A 22,424-nucleotide genomic window follows, 5' to 3' on the forward strand; every position below is an offset into this window, starting at 1 on the left:
AATGTGCCAACTGGCAGAGTTCCTGGGCTTTTCTTTTCTATTCTTTTTAAATCTTCACCATGATGGTTCCATTGTGATAAATTCAACAGCTCAGTGGTAAAGCACCCCTAGGTTTACTCTGCAGTACCTAAAAAAAAAAAAAAAAAAAACAGTTCTGAGCTACACCTTTTCAACTCAATAAGGCTCAGCTATGTCATATCTTTCAGGTTACCAGCTCAGCTAACAGTGTTTGGCAACACTGTCCTCTGCTGAATATTCTCATTGGCATCTGTCATTTGTGCCAAATTAGTCCTCAATTTAGAAGCCTAACTGGAAGGTGGAGTTAACTTGGAAATCAACATAATCCACAGCACCAGTGCTCTCATTTATCCTTTTCACTGATGTCTTCTCCCCAGTGGGAGGCTTTGGCAACTTCCTCCTCAGCCAGGGGTGCCATAAAGCCTGGCCCAGGAGATTCCATTCTAAAAACACTGTTTAGAAGTCAAGGAAAAGGGGATCATCACATCCCCTCAGTGCATTTCCCCACTCTCTGCTCTGGGGTGGGCCCCTCAGCTTCCCCCTCCATTGAGGACCACATAACCATCTCAGAGTAGTGACAATGCAGTAATGGGGATGACCCTAGGGGCTCACAAAATTTTTGGCTCATTTGGAGGCATCCAGCAGTTTCTGGGAAGGCATACCCAACAGTTCAGTCATACAGGCCACTTGGTCCCCTTCATCCTCCCCAAGTAGGAGTGGGTAACCTGTCAGGAGCCCTGTAAAATGCAGCCTAGGCTCCACATATCAATGGACATGGGGTACCTGGTCCAGAGTATCACTTCTGGAGCCTGGTAAAAACGCTACTGGATGTATGTGTAGACACACTGATGCGCCTAACGAGCTAAAATCACTCACTCTAATACTGCTTCTACTGTGCTGCTTTAACAAAATGTTCTCGGGCTTAAGGTCACAATGAATTATTCTGTTTTTGAGCAAAGCATCCAAGCACTGCTAATTTGTAGACCTAAGGCAGGCTAAAGCCCTGAAATTTACTCCTGTTGATGAACTCAGAGGTTCATACTCAGCAGTTCAAATGTCATGCAGATGTGGTTGCCTAAGAAGAAATTCTCCAACTTGTGTATGACACTCATGGTGGGGCAGGTGTTCCAGGATTTGGATCTCCTTCACTGGTGAAAGGCTTCTCATTCTGCATCACCTTCAGGGCCACATGCTGGTGGACTTTGTAATTTTAGGCCTTGACAACATGACCAAAGTTCCCCTTTGCAATGACCTTGAGAATCTTATACTTGTAAGCCACATGATTGTGGGGCACCTGCACATATAATCTCTGGTCATCATTATAGCCACCATTGTTGGGTCCACCTCTCATGCCCTGGTGCTTCGTTGCATTTGGACCAAAGTCCAAATAGTTACCATTTCAGGGTAACTAAAAATCTCATGGTGTTCGAAGGCTGTTAAATTTTGCATATATTGTTTCACTGCTTGTTCAGGAGTCACCGGGGTGGCTTTTGCCTTCCCCATGCCTTCCATGGACTTCAGAGAGGTGGAACTCCCCTGCCATCCGTAAATGCTTTCCAGCTGCGGCACTGCACCCCTGGCAAGCCCATTTTGCCCATTTGGTTATGTCGTGAGCACTGCCCTCTAGTTACTGTTATCCCCAAACAGTTGCTGATCTTGGATCTGTCCGTGGCTGTGACTGCTAACTTGCAGGTGATCCTTCATTGTGAGCTTAGTGCCACCAATCCTGTGGGGTGCAGAGACAGGAGAGGAGGCAGGGCGATGGGGTGGGGCGGGGCCCCCACACCGAGTCCCGGGAAAGCCTGAAGCTGGCGAACAGGGCTGTCCCCCCCTCTGCATAAGTTTCCTCATTAACATGGCCGCTGGAGCACTTCAGGGCTGCCATCTCCTCCGCGGGCCCCGCTCGCCCCCTTCGCTGCAGCCCTCCTCCTCTTCCTCCCGCAGTTGCAACTGCCTCGCTCCCAGCTGTGCACGGCTGGCTCCCCGAGTCCCTCACACAAGGGCGCCAAGAGCTGGCTGTGATGCAAGGACCTACTAGCTCCAAATCCTCCTCCCAGGCTCGCGCGCGCCCACACCCTGCGCACACTCACACACAAGCCCCATTTTTTAATTTTTTAATGGGGGCGTGGGGTGGGGGGGATGGGGAGTAGCCGGGATTCCAGCAGGTTGGGTAGCTGAAGCAGGATCACAAAGCCACCCTTCTGCAGCTTTAGTGAGGCCCTAAGCAACTTAGCAAGATCCTGTCTCAAAAATACAAAATAAAAACGGGCTGGGGATGTGGATCAGTGGCAAAGCGCTTCTGGGTTCAAACCCTGTGCCTAAATAAATAAATAAATAAATAAAATAAAAAGGCGGGGGGCGGTGAAGAGGCTGTGGTTCAGGATATATTTCAATGGTAGAAGGACTCCTGGGTTCTATCCCTCGTTCTGAAAAACATCAGCAAAAGTAGAGAAAGCAAAATTGTTAATGACTTTTCCTCCCAGCCCCTGGCTCCCCAGTGCCTCCGGAGATCTCACTGTACTTACCTCTATAGACCCAGGTGCACCCTCTGAGCCAGGGGCACTACAGCATCTGCTCGCAACCCCCTCTCCGCACCCCTCCGCGTTCCTTTTCCTCTCTCCCCTCGCCCGCTTTCTTCCCTCCCCCTTCTCTTCTCCTCCCACTCCAACCTCCCACCTTCCCTTCCCCCTCCCCCCATCTCTCTTCCCACTCACCCACTCCCCTTCTTCTCTCTTCACTCCAGGGGTGGAAGAGGAGAGAGGGTTACAGCATCTAGGAAGTGCGGACTGAAAGACTCTGCCCTCTACATCGGAAGTTGTCAATAAATTTTAAATATTTTAAAAGTTATTTATATGTCAAGAATACTAGTATTCACATCTATATTGTAGATGTATCTAATAGAATTAATAAGCTATTGATGGACAACTATAACGAGATGACAGTGATCACATCGATCAAAACACAGATTGAAAGTGCCCAGTTCAAAAGGTCTCACTTTCGTCAGATCCGAAGGGAGAGTAAATTCCCCATCTGACCTGAGGCATTGCAGTGGTGTGTAGCCAAAACTTTGGCCACTTTTTAAGCAAAACACATGACTTGTTCCCATACCGGGAGTCGAACCCGGGCCGCCTGGGTGAAAACCAGGAATCCTAACCGCTAGACCATATGGGAACTGTTGGCTGGTTCTTCCCCAGTTTCGTATCTGTCATTTACGTGTGCCTCTCTGCCACACCTCTCCCACCAACTGCGCATTAACAGGTTCGCCCCGCCTCCGAGATTCATTGCGACTGCGGCTGCGTGAGCCCGGGAAGCCAGGACTTGGGCTGGAGTTGGAATCTCCTACTTTCGCAACCACCCCAACCCTGTCTGGCTGGGAGCTGGATTTAAGGCAGAAGCTCGGAGGACGAATGAATGGCACTTTGCTGTCTTCAGCAGTGTTAGCAGAGGTCGCAGTTTCATCCCTTACAACAGCACTGATCAGAGTAATAACTGAATATGTTCTTTGTGTACTCTCTTTGGCTTCAAGATATCACCTTGTTGATAGCAGGATTTAAAAAAAAAAATAAAATAACCGCTTAAGGAGCGGAGAGAGGGAGGGAGGACTTCTCTCTACACAACCCCATCCCGGGTCACAGTACAGTTCCATTTGAGTTCTTCCATTAGGCTTTTCACTGGCTACTCATGCTCAACGAGGCTAAAAATGTGGATCCCCTTCCCCAACACAATTACCAGCGTTTAAGTAGAAAGGCTCAAGAATTAAAATGCATAATGCCGGTGTACTGATGGACTTAGGTTAATGAAACACAATGGAAGCTCCAAAATTAAAATTCCTATTTACACTGATCATATGCAAAATAAAAGGTGGCCTCTCAGACCAGAGTAAGGTGGATTAACACCATATGCACATGGTGGAAAAGTTGGGCACAGGATTTACCTGAAACCTCAAGTTTATGAAATACCAGATATTTCCCTTATCATCACATTAATTACAACCTCAAACCCAAAATCCTAATAACTGGCTGATAAACTCTACTTTAAAAAACGTAAGAGCTTGAATAAGGTAACTATAGCTTTCACATCAGTCATTCACTATTATTCTGTACAGTTGATGTAGTTTTATTTTACAATTAAAAAGTTTTTTAAAAAAACAACACTACAAGCAAAGTTAAAGACAAACTGGGAAGAAATATTTACATCTCATATTATGAACAAAGGATTACATACCCCCACCACCCCTGGCAAAAAAACAAAAACAAACAGAAAAAGAACCCCTAGATATTGCTAAAACGATAAACCACCAGTAGAAAAGTGAAACACAAGAGTTCTCAGAACAGGGAATACACAACTGGCCCTTCAAAAAAGAAAGAATGTCTTTGCCTCACTCCTGGTAAGATAAAGGCAGGTTTTTGAAACATAGACAAGTCTCTTCCTAAACATATCCAGGTCAAACCTTTTTTACTTCCTGGTTTAGATCCTGTTAAGGGCTACCTGTCTACTCAGGTGTTTGTCTTTGAGAGAGAATCTCATTATGTTGCCAGGCTAGTCTCAAACTCAAGGACTCAAGTGATCTCCTGCCTCAGCCTCCTGAGTAAATGGGACAACAGGGGGGCACACATCACACTCAGGTAGATGTTTGTATTTTTATTAACTCATATTGTCCTGATCTGTTGGTCATGTACAATCTTCTCCTCTATCCAAGTCAATTCTGAGGATATGGTGACCCTGAAGCACTACCTCTTATCCTTTCCTGCCACTGTTTGTGAAGTATTTCATCATCCAGGAATGAGACTGCAGTTGGCTCATCTATGAGGTCGTTCAATTGTTCACTAACACGAACAACCTTGTACTTGCTCTCTGGGGTGGGGGTGGGAGTTTCCTATGATAACATGGGCCTAAAAGTGGTTCCAAAGAAGGTGACTTTCATATTACTCAGTTTGGGAAGAAATGTTTATATCTCACAATGTGAACATAGGATTAAAAACTTGGAACTTCACACCTAACAAAGTCGAAAATATGAAGACCAATGACATTTTAAGGAGAGGGCATTAGCTGGATTGGAGGTTGGAGCAGGGACTATTTATGAAGGAAGAATGCCTGAGAAAAGACAGCCACATCCATGAACAGCTGTGCTGAGTGCCTGCCTCTGTGGACACGGTCAGGCAGCCCCAGGCTCCAGCTGCTTGAGTTTCTCCTGGATCCCCCGGAGTTGGCTTCGACCCCAGTTGATACGGGTCTGGAGGCTGGCTATATCTGCAGCTAGCTGTAGGCCTGGGGGAAAGAAGAGAAAATGTCACCATGGTATGATAGTGTGACACATGACTCAGAAGGCTCTGCCTGACTCCCCAGGGACTGCAAAGATTCCAGGCCTCTCTGGCCTTCACACTATTCCTAAAATGTTCCTGGTATGGCAAATCATTGGCTGCTCCCAGACCTCACTGGACACACACCCATATCCTCACTTCTTTCAGGTCTGTGATAAAATGTCATCTCTTCAGAAGGCTTCCCTGCCTGCCTTATCATCCAGCAGAAATGAAAACCTCATGGATGGTAACACCTTCTCCATGGCCTCATTCCCTTCCTCCTTCCATCATGGCACTCCCTCCCTCCACCTTTTTTCTCTGTCCCTGAAAGTGATCCATACTCTGGATCCACCTCTAGGTAACTTTTGCCAATGTCTCTGCTATCTAGTCCTCCCTATCACCCAGTCTCCAGTCAGTCCTCAGTTTTAAGCCTCCCATTCACAGCAGGGATGATCACACATCTATTTTACTGCTCCCTCCAGGAAGCAACTTTCTCCTTTTGGTTTCTGAGACACCCCACCTTCTGGGCACTGTTCCAGAGTCTCCTCTCCCACACCTCCCATTCACATTCCCAGGCTTTCTTTAGATCTCATCCCATCTCAGCTTTAACCCTGCACATCTGTGTTAACAAATTGTGGATTTAAACAACAGCCTACTGCCCTGCAGCCTGCCCACTCCAGCTCCATCCTCCCAGGGTTGTGGGTGAAGACCATGGGTTCTCCTGAACTCTCTTTCCCTTACTCATACATCCAATCTGTCAGCAAATGCCAAGGCCTCTCCTCTCAAAACATGTGCAAGTTCCCACTGTTTACCCCACCTTCACTGGCTTCTCATTCCTGGATGCTTCTGGCACCTGCTACTTCTCACTGTTCTCCAATCTATCTCCACTCTGTATCTTAAAGGATTCCTGTTACCCATGAGCCACCTCATGGTTCCAGAAGTCCTCATTAGGGCCTACATTACCAGGGCCTGGCCTTCCTGCCCTTATTCCTGGCACTCATGCTGAATTGACTCCATTCTAGCCCACTGGCTCATCTCTGTTCTTCTGCCAATGCACCAAGAATATTCCCCTTAGGGCTTTTGTGCTGACTGATTCCTCTGCATTGAACTCTGTTCCCCCAGATCACCCACACAGCTTTTTCTTCATCTCCTCAGACAGACCCTCCCTGGCCATCCTTCATAAAATTGCTGCCTTAGCTCACTCCTATCCCACTCCTTTCTGTGTTACTTTTTTCACAGTTTTCACAGACTGACATTATATTAAAGGCCTACTCATTTATTTGACATTGCCTTTCTCTCCACCACAGAATAAAGTCTCCATGAAGGCTCTTTGTCCCTTTTGTTCCCCACTGTATTCTACACTGACAATAGCCAATGAGTACCTTTTGGGGAAAAAACAGGTGTGAAACAAAAGTTTGCAATGGAGTAAACCTGCAAAGTCCTAACATGTTATTGCTCAAGTGCTCTCTGGTTAGAGAGCCAGAAAAATAATTCAGGGCCACATGGCCAACTGGCAGGATCTACTTACCATCCCGGAAGCTGGCTTGGGCCTGCCGCAGACTGTGAGGAACCAGGATTCCAAACCAGTTCAGGGGGTCCTGTGGGGCTGCAGAGGGCTCTGGCTCTGGAGTTTTGGTAGGGCCCTTGCGCCTGCGCAAAGCTGGAAAAAGAAAGGTTGAAGGTGAATGGTGTCTTACTATAGGACTTTGTTGTCTTGATGACAATGTTGAGCTTACTCTGAGCTCATGATTCTAAAAAACACTGAATGTTGGGAAATCCCCACCTTTTATGTTCCTAGATATAGCACCACCTTTCCTCTTGTGATTCAGATGATACTCTGTCCACTTCCTCATGACTCCCCAGTAAAACTCACAAATGATCTTGTTTTCCCTTGACAAAGCCATACACTGGTCTTACCCATTTTGCCTAATGTGCTGAAACATCTGGAAGGACCACCCCACCCCAACTTCCCATTCTTTGTCTCTCAAATAGTCAACTAGAATTATAAGCTTATTCCTCCAAAATAGTTAAGATAATAAGATTTTCTGTTCGGCTGAGAGTTCCCCTGATTGCAAAACTACCCCAACTGTAATGCAACCCACCTATATAACTTCTCAAATCCTCCCTATAAAAGTCTAAAGCCAAACCACACTACTAAAACATTCTGATCTACAGCTCAGAGGCGTTTTGTCTTTGATATCGGGTAGGGTCCCTAACAGGAGGAAGGGGACTCACCTGACTCTCTGGGCCCCACCTCCTCTGGAGTCTGGGCATCAGCTCTCACCACCCTGAAGGTCTGGAATCCGTTCTGGGTCTCACTGAAGGACAAGGGGAGACAGACCTTTGAGAGCCCTGGCCTGGGCCTGCACTCCTCCCTCCGCTGTCGAAGGTTCCTCACCTGGCACACACACAGACCTGGGGTTCCATGCGAGAGGCATACTGCAAGGGCCCTACAGACTTGGCACCCATTGCGTAGCGAGCCTTTGCAAGCGAGAGCCAGCCCTGAAGAGAGGAAAGCTGTGAGACCCAGTTTACGCCTGTGGGCTCTTCCCCCTTTCCCCAGGCACCCACCTCCTCCACTCGAGCGTTCAGCGACCCCCGCTTCACTTCCAGCTCCTCCAGGTCTCTGAGCAGCTGCAGGAGAAGCGAGTCCAACTCCACCCTTAGGTTGCGCGCCGCCATGGGCCAGCCACCCGTGGCTCTCAACTGGTCTGAGGCCCCCGACCCGGAACCACCTCCTTCCCGGTCGTCCAATCACCGCCAACTGCGCCGGTAGGACAGCCAATCGGGGCGCTAAACAGCCCCTGAGAAGCGTTCCCCACCGTAGCCCGGAAGCCTCTGGTCTCCAGGCCCTGCTGCCCCTTTTAACTGCAAGCTCGGTCCTGGAAACTGCATGGATGAATTGGTATCTCTGGTTAGCTCCTCAAGCGAATCCGCCAACCGGACGGCGAGAGATAAAGGGGGTTATGAATTACTTCACGAAGCGAATGAACTTTAAAAGCCGCTCTACCGCCATGGCAATGTAAAAAGGCGAAGTTGTATGACAACTATTTTGATTAAGGGAGCAGCGGCTTTAAACTTAGTGCCAGAGTCTCTAGGACTCAACTACCCAGTCATTCGTCTTGCCGCTTTTACAGCTGGTGGGCTGTTTTCAGCTGTGATTATGTTTTAGCGGTTTATCGTTTTAAAACTGGGAATCATGCATTGGCGTAGCGGGTGGTGAAGCCGGGAGCAGACATCTTTATTAACGGCTTCCTGACTCCAACTGATTGGTTGCGACCCCTTCCGCTCTTCCGCCATCTTAAAATAGGGCATTCTTCTGACAGCGATAGACTCTGACGAAACCTCTAGCGACCTTTTTGGTTGAGGGCGGAAGTGAAGGCCGCCGTCGCGCCGACCACGCCCACAGGCTCTCGACTCACGTGGAAGCGGCGCTCAGGATGGTAGGAGGGATGTTTGAACTCCGGTTTTAGGGGTGGGGGGCTCGCAGAGGGCTGGGGTTATGGAATTGGGGTTTGGGGGCAAGCAGTGACAGCCTTGTGTTCTCCAGCTGCGCCGTGAGGCCCGCTTGCGCCGCGAATACCTGTACCGAAAGGCCCGCGAGGATGCCCAGCGATCGGCCCAGGAGAAGAAGGAGAAAGTTCGGCGCGCGCTGGAAGGTAAGCTACCCAGTCCCGGCAGGGCAAGACGAGCCATTTCAAAGACCGTGTAATCCAACTGTGTAAAACAAAATGCTAGTATGTTTGTGCTAGCGTGGACGAGCACGTTTTCAGTATTTACTGCCCGCTTTACTTTCCTGTGTTAAACCACGATGCAAAGAAAAGACCACGGACTCCAATTTAAATCAAATTAAAACAAGCTTGTAATTGTAACTCCTGGGAGCTGACTCTCCCGAAGCCCGTAGGAATAGAAGACAGCCCGCAGCTCGCTAGGAGCACAGCTTTATAGCACAGAAAGTTGCAAAAAAGAGGGGTAGGGTGTCTTGAGAACTTACAGATAACAGGGTTTTGACAAGCATAACACAAAGGCAGGTAGTAGGTTAATGGTCCAGCACTTAGGGTGTAAATTTAGATCCTAACATCAGAATTTATGAGGCACCACTAAAGTTTCAGAGAGGGTCATTATCTGGTCAGGGAAAACCAGGCATGGGTGAGTTCAAGGCAGGGGTAGGCTAGGAAGTCGCAATAATTTATAGTAAAGCCGAAATTAACTTTTCATGCCTTTGTGAGGAGATAGCTCCCAATCTTGAGGGAATTAGGTTGGGTTTATCACCTGTTAGGTTTGTGAATGTTCCTTCCATATGTCGGTATCAATTACTTGGTATTTATGCTGAACCAGCTTATTAACTTTGTTTACAGTATGCAAGTTCTTTCAAAGTTTTAATTTTTTTATATGATCTTATAAATTATCTCCCCCTTGGTGTTTGTTCTTACTCCCTTCAATATTGGGTTACAAGAATCTTAAATCTTTAAGCACTGAAAGGATTTCCCTTCCATGTGCAAATGTGCCTCCAGGGCAAGCTGGAAAGCAGAGCTGGGCACACAGGTATTCTCAGGTTTAGTTCTGTACACCAGAGTTGGAGGGGTGGTACTCCACAGCACAGTCCCCAGCCAGCCCTGCTTAGTCCACAAAGGAAATCTCTGACCCAAAGCCAGATGAGGCATTTTTTTGCATTATAATGAGTGGATTTATTGTTGAGGGTTTTAGGGTTGCTGGCCTACCTTCCTACAAGGTAGGACATTTATGTATCTTTAAAAAATTAATTTTGGGGAGCTGGGGATATAGCTAAGTTGGTAGAATGCTTGCCTCGAATGCACAGGACCCTGGGTTCAATCACCAGTGCCAAAAACAAAAAATTAATTTTGGCCTGAGATGTACCTTAGCAGTATATACTTGCATGCGTAAGACCCTGAGTTAGATCCCCAGCATCACAAAAATATTATTAATAGTTAACTTTGTTTTCATTGTTAGCAATAGAACTGAGTACTTCATGCATGCTAGGCAGGCACTCTACTGCTAAACCATTTTTAAATTTTCATCTGACTGTATGCTTGTGATAAAATATTCTAAGAAGCTTTTAGAGATTTAAGAGTCATAGAAAATGAAGTTCCCTGTGACCACAGATTGGCAAATAGACCAACCTGTTGCCTTTCTTTCTCCCAATAATTCTGTATTGCCTCTGCTCAGAAAGGAGTAACATTTTTTTCATCAAATTTGTACACTCCTGTAAGCTGCAGAGTATAAAATGAGAGCATTTTTGCTTATGTCTCACTCAGCCCATGTTTTTCCCCTACAGAAAACCGCCTGATTCCCACTGAGTTACGCCGGGAGGCTCTGGCCTTGCAGGGGTCCCTGGAGTTCGATGATGCCGGTGGTGAAGGTGACCGTATACAGCATAGCCCTCCCTAACACTGAACCAACTCCTCTGCCCACTAGCCTCCCTGACCTTCTCAGACACACTGGGTACTTGCCCACCTAAGGAAAGTTTCCATGGAAACTGTTCCTGGAACTGTCCCCTAGGTGCCCTTGTGTCTGCATACATGGTACTATAGGGGCTTTCCCTAAGTGCTTCCAGTTCCATTTATACAACACAGTAGTGGTCGACTTATTTTCTGCTTTCTAATCATCTCCCCCACTGGAATGTCTGCCAGCTCAGAAGAATGTCCCTAACACCCAGCATGACATTGGCACTCAAATGTTTCAAGTATTGCATTATTCAAAAACAAGGAAGGAATCACAAACACTTTAGATGTTTATTGTGAGGCAGATGAGTGTGTCAACAGAATCTAGACTTTTGCAAACATGGAAGATTCCATCCCTCCGTTGTACTTGTGCTTGGTAGCCAGTAGGCTAGTGGCCACCTCTTAGCTCTTGTGAATGTGATGCATTCCCATCATCGAAGATTTCTCAGACAGATTTAGTTGTTCCCAGATTAGCAGTTTACTCCCCCAAAATTTTGAATTCTTGTCCCTTCATACTCCTAATAGGTGTGACCAGTCATGTAGATGATGAATATCGATGGGCTGGAGTCGAGGATCCTAAGGTCATGATCACCACCTCCCGGGATCCCAGTTCCCGCCTGAAGATGTTTGCAAAGGTATTGGTGGGCAGGAAGCGAGTGGGGGACATCTAAGACTAGCATCCCTAATCTTAAGATTTAAGAGTCATAGAAAATTCCCCCACTGGAATGTTTGCCAGCTTCTATGACTCTTGATGGGCTCTCTGATCCATGTGCAGGAGTTAAAGCTTGTGTTCCCGGGTGCCCAGCGCATGAACCGAGGCCGACATGAGGTGGGGGCACTAGTGCGAGCCTGTAAAGCCAACGGGGTCACTGACCTCCTGGTTGTACATGAACACCGAGGCACACCTGGTGAGGCTGGTGGGAGGGAGATGGGTCTGGAGGTCTCCTGAGGGCAGGTGGGGTCTCTGATAGCACATTTGGCCTTCACAGTGGGGCTTATCATCAGCCACCTGCCATTTGGCCCTACTGCTTACTTCACACTGTGTAATGTGGTTATGAGACATGACATCCCTGACCTGGACACCGTGTCAGAGGCCAAGCCTCATCTCATCACGCATGGCTTCTCCTCCCGGCTGGGCAAGCGGGTAAGTCTAGGGGCCTTGGGGAAAGAGTTGGGGACCAGGCCAGGTATTTGCTGCTTTCCTTCTTTGTACTCCAGGTTTCAGACATCCTCCGTTACTTGTTCCCTGTGCCCAAAGATGACAGCCACCGGGTCATCACCTTTGCAAACCAGGATGATTATATCTCATTCCGGTGGGTCTTTGGGCTTTGCCTGGGTTGGCATCCTGGCCTGTGTGTCCTTCATACTATGGCTGACGCACAGCATTTTCCAGCTCACACTCCTGCCACATTCTTTTCCTCAGGCACCACGTTTACAAGAAGGTGGACCATCGCAATGTGGAGCTAACTGAGGTTGGACCTCGATTTGAGATGAAATGTGAGTTTGAGGTTTATCCCACATTTAGAGGGGGTAAAGAAGGAGAGGTTGGTTGAGATGATAATGTCCTGTCCCTCTGTATCCAGTGTATATGATTCGCCTGGGCACACTGGAGCAGGAGGCCACAGCAGATGTGGAATGGCGCTGGCACCCCTATACCAACACTGCACGCAAGAGGGTCTTCCTGAGCACCGAGTGAGCCTGCTCTCCAGTCAGAATGTAGACTTGGAACCTGAGAGAGGGGTCTGTCCCAAACGGGCCTTTCAGATCAGGTGTGGGACTATGGTGGGCTGGAGGGTCCAAATAAATTCTTTGTATTACACCTTCCACCTACCTCTGACTGGTCAGGATTGGTATCCTGTCAGGCTAAGCTTGAAAGGTAAAGCCCATGTACTCTCCTTGGGTAGAGAACCTGATAGCTGTGGGATGGACTCAGGCTTTATATCAACAAGGGGGTTAATATGATCTGATCTGGGAGGTTTGGTGTGGCTGTCTCCTTGGGAGTTGGGCCCTGTGAGTGCTAATAGACACTGGTAGCTGGGTGAGACATTGTCACTGGTGACACACTGACTCCCATGTGAGCATGAGCCTGACTTAGAGGGCCTAGGCTGGGCTCAGTGTTAAATGGGACCTCTCCCCTGCTACAGTCAGGTGGGACACCTTCCCTCCATTGACTGGAAAGAGTGATACCAATGGCCCACTTCAGTTCTCCCATGGGAGGATTATCCAAGGTCACATGGGGAGGGTCAGTGCAGCCCTGGGAGGTAAGGTTTTCTTATTGGCTTCTCCCAGTTTATGATCGCCACCTCTCTGTGCCCATATTCTCTCTCTGCACCCAAGGGCCCTGATCTTAAGCAGACTTGTTAAGATCCTGCATAGAATGGACTTGAGTTTACTGGGAGGAGAGGAATAACAATAAGAAATTTCTCAGGCAGGTGGGAGGGGGCCTGTAAGGAAACATGTCAGGCAGGGCAGGAGAAAGGTTGGGGGCATGGTTCTTCATAGCTTTCCTAAAAGCTGAGTGATGGGGTGAGGTAGCAGAGGTTATCTGGATGACTGTGCAAAGGCCCTGGTGCCAGTGAGAAAGGGGATTTCAGAAGTGGGAGCAGGTTACCAACTTGGGCCAATGTTTGGGGGAAGACTGATGGGACCTTGAGGGACCCCTGCAGCTTAGCCCCACCTACAGAATCCATTTCCTTCTACCAGGCCCCTGCCACTTTGCCACAGCTTCGCTGCATCCTGAGGAACTTGTCATTAAGTTTTGTTAGTTACAGAAATTTCAAAACACATAGAAAAGTAGAGTAATATGTTGTCCTGTGTTCATTTCCTTTGGCTGCCGTGACACAATATCACAGACCAGGTGACTTAAATAACAGAAACTTATTCCCTCACAGCTCTGAAGGATAAAGTCCAAGATCAAGGTGTCAGCTTCCTCCAGGACTCTAGCAGGGGGTTCTGGAGGAATGGCAGGGATCCTTTACATGCTCTCTAGCATCTAGTGTTTGCCAAGCAATGCTTCATCACTTCATTGTTAGCCTTCATCTTCACATGTGTCCTCCTTTTTCTTTATCAAATCGCTCTCTCTCTTTTACAAGGACCTATGTCATAGGTTTAGGGGCCAGGGGATGACCTGAGATAAGCTCTGCATTTCAAGATTCTATCTTAATTACATCTGCAGTGACCCTATTTAAAAATACAATCACATTATCAGGTCCTAGGAATTAAGATGTGGGATATTTTTTGTGGGGCTGGCCACTGCATGTCCCCATAATTCATCTCTAATGGTCTTTAGCTTTGGACCCTTCTCTAGCCCACATGTCACAGCCATCCCAGTCCAAGGATACCCCCTGCTGGGGCTCCTCCCACTCCAGTTTCCCCAGTACTGGGTAGGGGTTTTTCCTTTCCACATTTTTTATTGGTGTATTGTTGTGCATAATGGTGGGATTTTTTTTGTCATATATTTGTGCACACAGTATAACAGTGTCACACCCCAGCCCTTCCCTCTTTCCACCTCCTGTTCCTTTTCCTCTATTATCTCCCTCTGATTTTTATGAGATCTGCCCCCACTTTTCTTCCCCCTTTTTCTATCTAGCTTCTGCATCTGGGAGAAAACATCCAACCCTTCACTTTCTGAGTTTGGCTTATTTCGCTTAACATGATGGTCTCTAGTTCTGTCCATTTTCCTGCAATTCACATATTTTTTTTTTTTTTTTTTTTTTATCGCTGAACAAAAACTCCATAGTGTCCCTATAACACATTTTCTTTATCCATTCATCCATTGATGGTTCTCCTAGGATGGTTCCATAGTTTGGCTGTTATGAATTGTGCTGCTATAAACATGCATAGGCATGTATCACTGTAGTATGATGACTTGGATTCTTACAGATAAATACCAAGGAATGGTATAGCTAGGTTGTACAGTGGTTCCTTGTGTAGTCTTTTGAGGATCTTCCATACTGATTTCCATAGTGGTTGTACTAATTTATAATCCCACCAACAGTGTAAAAAGTGTTCTTTTTCTTCCCATCCTCTCCAGCATTTATTGTTTGTATTTTACCTTATTTATTTATTTATTTTTATGTGGTGCTGAGGATCGAACCTAGTGCCATGCATGTGCTGGGCAAGCACTCTACCGCTGAGCCTCTACCCCAGCCCATTATTGTTGGTATTTTGATCAATACCATTCTGAGTGGTACTTGCATTTCCCTAATTGCCAATGATGTTGAACATTTTTTCATGTATTTGTTGGCCATTTGTATTTCTTCTTTTGAGAAGTGTCTGTTTAACTCATTTGCCCACTTTATTAATTAGATTACTTGATTTTTTTTTTGTTCTTTATACATTGTGGATATTAATCCTCTATCAAAAGAATAGCTGGCAAACCTGTGGGTTCTCCATATCACTAATTCTTTACTGTGCAGAAGCTTTTTAATTTGATGCCATCCATTTATTAACTTTTGGCATTGTTTCCCAAGCTTTAGGGGTCCTATTGAAAAAGTCCTTGCCTATACCTGTGTACTGGAGTGTTGACACTACATTTTCTTTTTGGACTAATTCCAAGGTCTTTGATCCATTTTGAGTTGAGTTTTGTACAGAGAGAGATAAGGGTCTTCATTCTTTTAATATAAATAACAGCTGTTGCAACACACAACTAATCCAGTCAGGGTCACTCCTGGGTTGGCATGAAATAATGACAGAGAAATACTTTTTTTTGGGGGGGGGGGGGTTCTGTGATGGCCCCTCTGACCCAGCTCCCAGAAATGAGGCAAATCAGGCAAGAAAGGGAGCAGCCTCGAATCCAGGTTTTATTGGGAGAGGCTGTCTGAAAGAACATTCTATCCATATAAGACAGGGGGGGGGGGTAATGTTACAAGGGGCAGCTCACACCCAAAGCTCTGCTTCTCTGCTGAGGGGAAATGGGGATCCACCTGCCTCCTGGCTGAAGAAGTCAGTCTCCACATTTCCATCACTCAAAGGTAGGGGGCGCTCAACTCCTATGTGGCAGCTCCCAACAAACATCTTTCCCAGGATCATTTGTTAAAAAGGCTGTCTTAAATGTACATTTTTGGCACCTTAGTTGTGGTGAGCCGTTCCTATAGACCTTGGCCGCCATTAGAAGATGGCGCCGGCTTCCACTGTGGCCTGTGATAAACAACTCCTTTTATGGAGAATTGGCGCGCAATCCCTTACCACCCTATGAGAAAGATCCACGTGGCAGCTTGGGATTGGTATGCGGGAGGCTTTATTAGGCTGTGCTTGGGCGCTCGGCGGGGGGTCACTAGAAGATGATACTTGAATCAAGGCCTGAATAAACTGCTGAAAGAAGAATCCTGTGTCGTGTTTTCCCTTGCCGGCGAGGGGTCGCGACACTTAGTGAAAGGTCAGATGACTATAGGTGTGCGTGCTTGTCTCTGTGTCTTCTATTCTGTACTATTGGTCTATGTGTCTGACTTTTTAAAAAATTTTTTAGTTATACATGGACACAATATCTTTATTTTGTTTATTTTTTTTATGTGGTGCTGAGGATCGAACCCAGTGCTTCACATGTGAGAGGCAAGTGCTCTGCCACTGAGCCACAACCCCAGCCCTATGTGTCTTGTTTTTATGCCAGTACCATGCTGTTTTTGTTATGATGTTTCTGTAGTAAAATTTGAAGTCCAGTATTGTGATAATTGCTTTGGCTATTCTGGGTCTTTAATTCTTCCAAATGAATTTTGGGACTGTTTTTCCTAGTCCTTTAAAGAATGTCATTAGTATTTTGATGGGAATCACACTGAATCTCTATTTTGCTTTTGGTAATATAAACAGGGCAGGTTCTTCGTGGTGATTTGGTTTTGGTTTTTAAGGGACAGGTTCTCCCTTTGTTGCCCAGGCCCTCCCCAAACTCTGGCTTTCAAACACCATTGATAGATTGGCATGTCTTCATCTAGAACTTTTTACAGGTAGATATCTCAAGGAAGCTTAAAGAGACTTGTCAACATTGCAATGAGTAGACCAAATTTGGACCCTAGTTCAGACAGATATACCATAATCATGGATGAAAACCTGAATACTAACTGGACATGGGATGATTTAAAGGAATAAATTGGTAATTTTAGATGTGATGTGGTATTGTTGTTTTTATTAAGCACTTACCTTTTAGAGATAAATATGGAAATATTTATGGATAAAATGGTGTAAAATCTGTGATTTGCTTCAAAATAAAGTGGTGGAGTAGAATAGGTCGTGGTTGGGTCTGTGAAAGCAACATTTGAGATACTGGCTGAGACTCACTATACCATGTTCTCTTCTCTTGTGTTTGAAATTTCCCCCAAACTAGTAGACTTAATCAATCAATGCAGAGATGAACAATTGCTTCCATAGAGAGAGTGAGCGGTAACAGAATACCACAATACAAACAGGTGGCCATTGAGGAAATTTTTTTCCCCACAAGTTTCTGAATTCAACAGGTATTTAGCTATTTTTAATAGTGGAAAACCCCATATAAAAATAGCCATTTTAACCATTTTTAAGTATATAGTTCAGTAGTATTAAGTACACTTAAATTGTGAACCAATCTCCAGAACTCTTTTCATCATGCCATTAGGTGTCTGAAAAGATGCACAACCTTCATCATAATTAAAGAAATGCAGAATCATCTGGGGAAACATTTGATGCCTAGAGGTTGGTAAAGGTTAAGTAGTCATATGGGGAACAGTCGCTGACATCTGCTAATGGTGCTCATGAAACAAACACAACCTCTGTTGTTATTAATTATGTCTTTAAAAACATAAATTCCAGTTGTAGGAATTTATTCTTCAGATATACTTGCATATGTTCAGTGATGTTCCTGAAACATTGCATTGCATATAGTAATAAAAGCAGGAAACCACATGATGAAAAGGAGGCAGGTAACAACACACTTGAAAGCCCAAACAACTTGTGGCATCCTAGTGTTATCATTAGAGGGAAAGATGGCAAGGTTCAGAATCATGTGCAAACATGATCCCTCAGATTAAAAAAAAAAAAAAAAAAGCAAAAACTGACAGTTAAAAATAAACGTACAAGATGATAACCCCAGCATGGTAGTACACACCTGTCATCCCAGCAGCTTGGAAGGCTGAGGCAGGAGGATCATGAGTTCAAAGTCAGCCTCAGCAACTTAGTGAGACCCAGTTTCAAAATAAAAAAGAAAAAGGGGCTGGGGATGTGACTCAGTGGTTAGGCACCCCTGAGTTCAATCTCCCCAATACCAACTAATTAATTAAAATATGAGTACAGTAATCTCCTATCTCTTATCCTTGGTCAACAGGGGTACATACAATGAGATATTTTAGAAAAGAAAAAAACAATACTCGCATAATTTTTTGTTATGCTTTAATTGTTGTCAGTCTTTTACTATGCCTAATTTATAAACTAAACTTTATTATAGGCATGTAAAGAAAAAAAAAACAGTATATATGGCATTCAGTACTATCTGGGCTTTCAGGCATCCAGTGAGGGTCTTGGAATGTATCTCCAAAGGATAAGGGAGGGACAATTATGTATCATGAATAGGAAATATCTGGCCAGGTACTTTAAAAAGCCAATAGTAATAATCTCTGGAGCATAGAGCTGGATTTGAAAGTAGAAGGACTAAGAAGGTGGTTTATTTTCCACCATGCACAGTAATGTATGTTTTCAGATATGTTGCTTTTACACTTAGAGAAAAAAATCCAAGTGCCTTCCACACTCCAAAGAAAATCATAGAACTCAGGAAGCAGTTCACTGGCCAGTAAATGTTTGCCCACAGTAACAGAAGAATCCCCCTCCTTTTTGTAAGCCCAATGCACCAGGAAGATATCCATCCTTCTGGAGATAATGTAGTTCATACACAGTTGTAAGGCCCTTTCTACATTTAGTTCATACACAAGTGTAAGGCCCTTTCTACATGCTTCTTTAATATCTACCTCAAGAACTTTCTCAATGCCACATCTAAAAATGGGAGAAAACACATAAACCATCTATCTGATAAAGGGTTATTATCCTAGTTCAATTTGCTGCTACAGTGCCATAAACTGGATAATTTATATGCTTACAGACCTGGAGGTTGGGAAGTTCAAGACCATGGTGTCTGCAGATTAAATGTCTGGTGAGAGTCTACTTGCTTTTTCATAGCTGTGTCCCCACAAGGTGGAAGTTGTGAACAAGCTCCCTCACACCTCTTTCTTAAGGGCACTAATCCCATTCATGAGTGCAGAATCCTCATGATCTAATCTCTTTCCAGGGTCCCATCTCCTAAAATCAAGACTTTGGATTAGATTTTAAAGGAACTCAAATGACTCAACAGCAAAGAAACAACCTAATTTTTGAAAATGTCCACAGACCTGAATAGACATTTCTCCAAAGACATAAATAACCAAAGGGTATATGAAAAAATGCTCAATGCCACTAATCATCAGGGAAATGCAAATCAAAACCACAGTGAGATATCACTTCACATCTGTTAGGGTAATTATATTTTTTAAAAAATTGGCAAGGATGTAGAGAAAAAGGAACTCTTGTGCACTGCTGGTAGGAATGGAAACTGGAACAGCCTTTATGGAAATCAGGATGGTGGTTCCTTAAAATATTAAAACTAGAATTACCATTCCAGGGCTGGGGATGTGGCTCAAGCGGTAGCGCGCTCGCCTGGCATGCGCGTGGCGCTGGGTTCGATCCTTAGCACCACATACAAATAAAGATGTTTTGTCTGCTGAAAACTAAAAAATAAATATTAAAAAATTCTCTCTCTTTTAAAAAAAAAAGGATTTCCATTCCACCTGGCAATCCCACTTCTGGGTATACATCCAAAAGAAATGAAATCTGTATCTGGAAGAAGTTATCTCATGTTCATTGCAGCAGCATTGTTCATAATAGCCAAGATACAGAAATGAGGTCATTAATGGCCAAATGAAAAGGAAAATATGGAATACACATACCACACATGAACTTCAAGAGCATCATACCAAGTCAAATAAGGCCAAACACAGAAGGTCAAATACTATATCATGTTGCTTACAGCTGGACAAGGTGTAGTTCCAGCTACTTTGGAGGCTGAACAGGAGGATCTCTTTACAGCATTGATTGTAGTAATGATTTTACAAGTATGTACTTATTTCCAAACCAACTTGTATACTAAAATGTTCAGCATGTATATTTTTAAAAAGCATTGTATCCTACTCTTGGTATACCCTAATTTCTACAACTGTAGCCCTGTTGGGTATCTCCATAGTTTTCCTTTTGGTGCTACAAACTATGATGCTCACTGAGCAGCTGTTGGAGTGAATCCCTTGTGCCAATTACTAGCACTCTGTATTGAATCAAAGAGATAATGGGTAGAGGTGTTTTTAGAGCTAATACAAGATCTTCCTCTTCAGTTCTTATTACAACTTCAATATCCCATACCTTTACCAGCCATGTTCCAGCTTTTTCATCTCTGATAGATCAAAGCAGTCTCAGATTACAGACTTCTGAAACTAAATATCAAAAGCCTTAAGGGCATGTTCTTAGATCAGAAAATTTCCTTCTAGTATGTGTCTTAGGAAAGAACATAGGATAGGGGGTAAGGTGTTCACTGCAGCCAGTTTAGTGGGCTTCCACCTAAATGCACTTAACACTCTTCTTTTCGGGGCAGGCCAGGGTCACAGGTACCTGGCCAATTGCATAGATCAGAGGCCCTGGGGGTGCCTCCAGCAATAATGTAGTAGCACTTGTTTGCCTGGATGTATTTCCTCTAAGAGAAATATATGGGGCCTACTCTGGCTAATGCAGATGTCCAGGCTCTGCCCTAGAGAGGTGACCAGCCTGGGGAAAAGTTGATGATAATGCAGTTTTAGGATTTCATTTTTTTAAGATGGGGAGAAGACATGCCGTGCAATTCCCAAGGATTTCCCCCCATTTCCTGAAGCAGAATTGCAGGGCAGGTCCTAAAGGTAGAACCCCTTCACAAATGGCTGGAAGTTGGGAGTTTTGGCAGTGGGGCCAAAAGGGTAGGATGGCTTTCTCCTTGGACTGTGTTCCCACAACCAGGAGCTGCTGATACCTGACCCAGGGAGTATCCAGGAGGGATTCAGAATACTGAAAACTGCAACCTCTGAGGAGATTTGAAGGAGCCTGGCAAAAACTACAAAAGAGACTAATCTCCCTGGCACTACTGTATGCAGATACTCCTGCTTGTAACTGGAAAGGAGGATGGTTCTCCAAATGGTTTGCCAAATGCTAGACTTATAGATGGGCCAGTGGGACAGTTCACCCAGCCTGAGGTTTTTTGGTTTGTTTTAAATTTGTTCTAATTAGTGATATATGACAGAATGAATTTTGACACATTGTACACAAATAAAGCACAACTTCTCATCCTCTGGCTGTACATGGTGCCGAGTCACACCGGTAATGTGGTCATACATGCATAGAGGGTAATAATGTCTATCTCATTCCAGCGCCCTTCCCACCCCCATACTCCTTCCCCTCCCCCTTCCCAATCCAAAGTTCCTCCATTCTTCCCTACCCAACCCCTATTATGGGTCAGCATCCACTTATTAGAGAAGACATTCCACCTTTGGTTTTTTGGTTTTGGTTTATCTTGCTTAGCATGATATTCTCCAGCTCCATCCAATTACCTGCAAATGCCATAATTTCTTCTTTAACCACCTGAGGTTTTTAACAAAGTACAGCAGTGGGAAATTTTTTTTTACTTGTCTTTGCCCCATCCCCTTTTATTTTTCTAGTCTAACAAACGAGGAACCTAGAGAAAAACCATAACCTTGGAACGTCAGTCATCTCAAATCCCCTCATAAGCTTCCTGAGTTAAGATGTGCCTGCCAAATTTCTCCACCATAGTTTTTCATTACCTTTACAACTTCAGTGCAGGTTGGGCTTCTGATAGCATTGTGCAGGTGTAGATGAGCACTGACCAGCATCCAGTCTTTTTTTTTTAATTTTTTTTTTAATGTTTATTTTTTAGTTTTCGGCGGACACAACATCTTTGTTTGTATGTGGTGCTGAGGATGGAACCCGGGCCGCGTGCATGCCAGGCGAGCGCGCTACCGGCTTGAGCCACATCCCCAGCCCAGCATCCAGTCTTAAGCTTGTTGAATGGCCTATGCAGCAAGCACTCTGAGCTCAAGAGTGATAACAGCTTTCACTGTAGGTGACTGCTAGTATCAGGAAACAGGAGGACCACCTGCAGCAGCAAATCTGATAGCAAGAATCTGTACTCCTCTGGGAGAAAGGAGTGGTGGGGTTGGCCAAGGCTACTGGGGAAAGTCTGTGGGATCTTACCATCTCCCATACCCTTCCTGAGTGGAACAGAGAGCAGACCAGGAACACTGGGATGCTGGGAAGGCATGGAGGGACAGTTAAGCATCAAGAGGGCAAACAGACTGAACAAGAGGGGTCATGAAGTGAAGGTGGACTTCTGACCAAAAAGGACAGACACCCAACCCAGCTGATATCACAAGTAAATGTTCACAGGCCACAAGGCAGTTTTTGGCTAGTCCCTCAGATCCTCAGCCAGATAGGCAAAAAGCTCTCTCTCAATAGAAAGCCAACCAACCAGGCAGACTTTTGGGTGAACAGGCAAAATCCCAGGGAAAACAGACTCCCAGCTGAACAGGTAGCCAGACAAATGGGGAGATTCCTGGGTGTGTGG

General features: G+C 45.2%; 2 protein-coding genes, 1 non-coding gene and 1 pseudogene across 3 annotated transcripts; 1 reads left to right on the forward strand and 3 right to left on the reverse strand.

The window, feature by feature from the left end:
* Positions 1 to 215: 215 nt before the first annotated feature.
* Positions 216 to 1,844, reverse strand: LOC114093903 (dual specificity tyrosine-phosphorylation-regulated kinase 2-like; annotated as a pseudogene).
* Positions 1,845 to 3,117: 1,273 nt separating this feature from the next.
* On the reverse strand, positions 3,118 to 3,189 carry Trnae-uuc (transfer RNA glutamic acid (anticodon UUC)). The gene has a single exon. It is a non-coding gene; the product is annotated as a tRNA-Glu (tRNA).
* Positions 3,190 to 4,108: 919 nt separating this feature from the next.
* On the reverse strand, positions 4,109 to 8,051 carry Vma22 (vacuolar ATPase assembly factor VMA22). Its single transcript, XM_027936851.2, has 5 exons — positions 7,890 to 8,051; positions 7,717 to 7,820; positions 7,554 to 7,636; positions 6,847 to 6,978; positions 4,109 to 5,286 (listed from the first exon to the last, which is right to left on the reverse strand). The coding sequence occupies exons 1-5, from the start codon at positions 7,998 to 8,000 to the stop codon at positions 5,174 to 5,176; spliced, it is 543 nt and encodes a 180-aa protein (XP_027792652.1). The 5' UTR covers positions 8,001 to 8,051; the 3' UTR covers positions 4,109 to 5,173.
* A 123-nt stretch (positions 8,052 to 8,174) lies between these two features.
* Positions 8,175 to 12,610, forward strand: Imp4 (IMP U3 small nucleolar ribonucleoprotein 4). The gene is made up of 9 exons (XM_027936857.3): positions 8,175 to 8,761; positions 8,869 to 8,977; positions 10,615 to 10,698; positions 11,306 to 11,415; positions 11,556 to 11,688; positions 11,770 to 11,924; positions 11,999 to 12,093; positions 12,204 to 12,277; positions 12,364 to 12,610. Exons 1-9 carry the CDS (start codon positions 8,759 to 8,761, stop codon positions 12,474 to 12,476), a joined length of 876 nt encoding a protein of 291 aa, XP_027792658.1. The 5' UTR covers positions 8,175 to 8,758; the 3' UTR covers positions 12,477 to 12,610.
* The last annotated feature ends 9,814 nt before the right edge of the window (positions 12,611 to 22,424 follow it).

The sequence above is a fragment of the Marmota flaviventris genome, chromosome 11, assembly GCF_047511675.1.
Source record: "Marmota flaviventris isolate mMarFla1 chromosome 11, mMarFla1.hap1, whole genome shotgun sequence".
Taxonomy (NCBI): domain Eukaryota; kingdom Metazoa; phylum Chordata; class Mammalia; order Rodentia; family Sciuridae; genus Marmota; species Marmota flaviventris.

What these genes read in the sequence shown, in the direction of transcription:
- Vma22 (XM_027936851.2), bottom strand. Translation starts at nt 8,000, where the DNA reads ATGGCGGCGCGCAACCTAAGGGTGGAGTTGGACTCGCTTCTCCTGCAG. An exon ending in CAGGTCTGTGTGTGTGCCAG is followed by an intron (nt 7,637 to 7,716) that starts GTGAGGAACCTT and finishes CTTGTCCTTCAG; the next exon opens with TGAGACCCAGAACGGATTCC. An exon ending in GGTGGGGCCCAGAGAGTCAG is followed by an intron (nt 6,979 to 7,553) that starts GTGAGTCCCCTT and finishes TTCTTTTTCCAG; the next exon opens with CTTTGCGCAGGCGCAAGGGC.
- Imp4 (XM_027936857.3), top strand. An exon ending in AGTTCGGCGCGCGCTGGAAG is followed by an intron (nt 8,978 to 10,614) that starts GTAAGCTACCCA and finishes TTTCCCCTACAG; the next exon opens with AAAACCGCCTGATTCCCACT. An exon ending in GCCTGAAGATGTTTGCAAAG is followed by an intron (nt 11,416 to 11,555) that starts GTATTGGTGGGC and finishes ATCCATGTGCAG; the next exon opens with GAGTTAAAGCTTGTGTTCCC.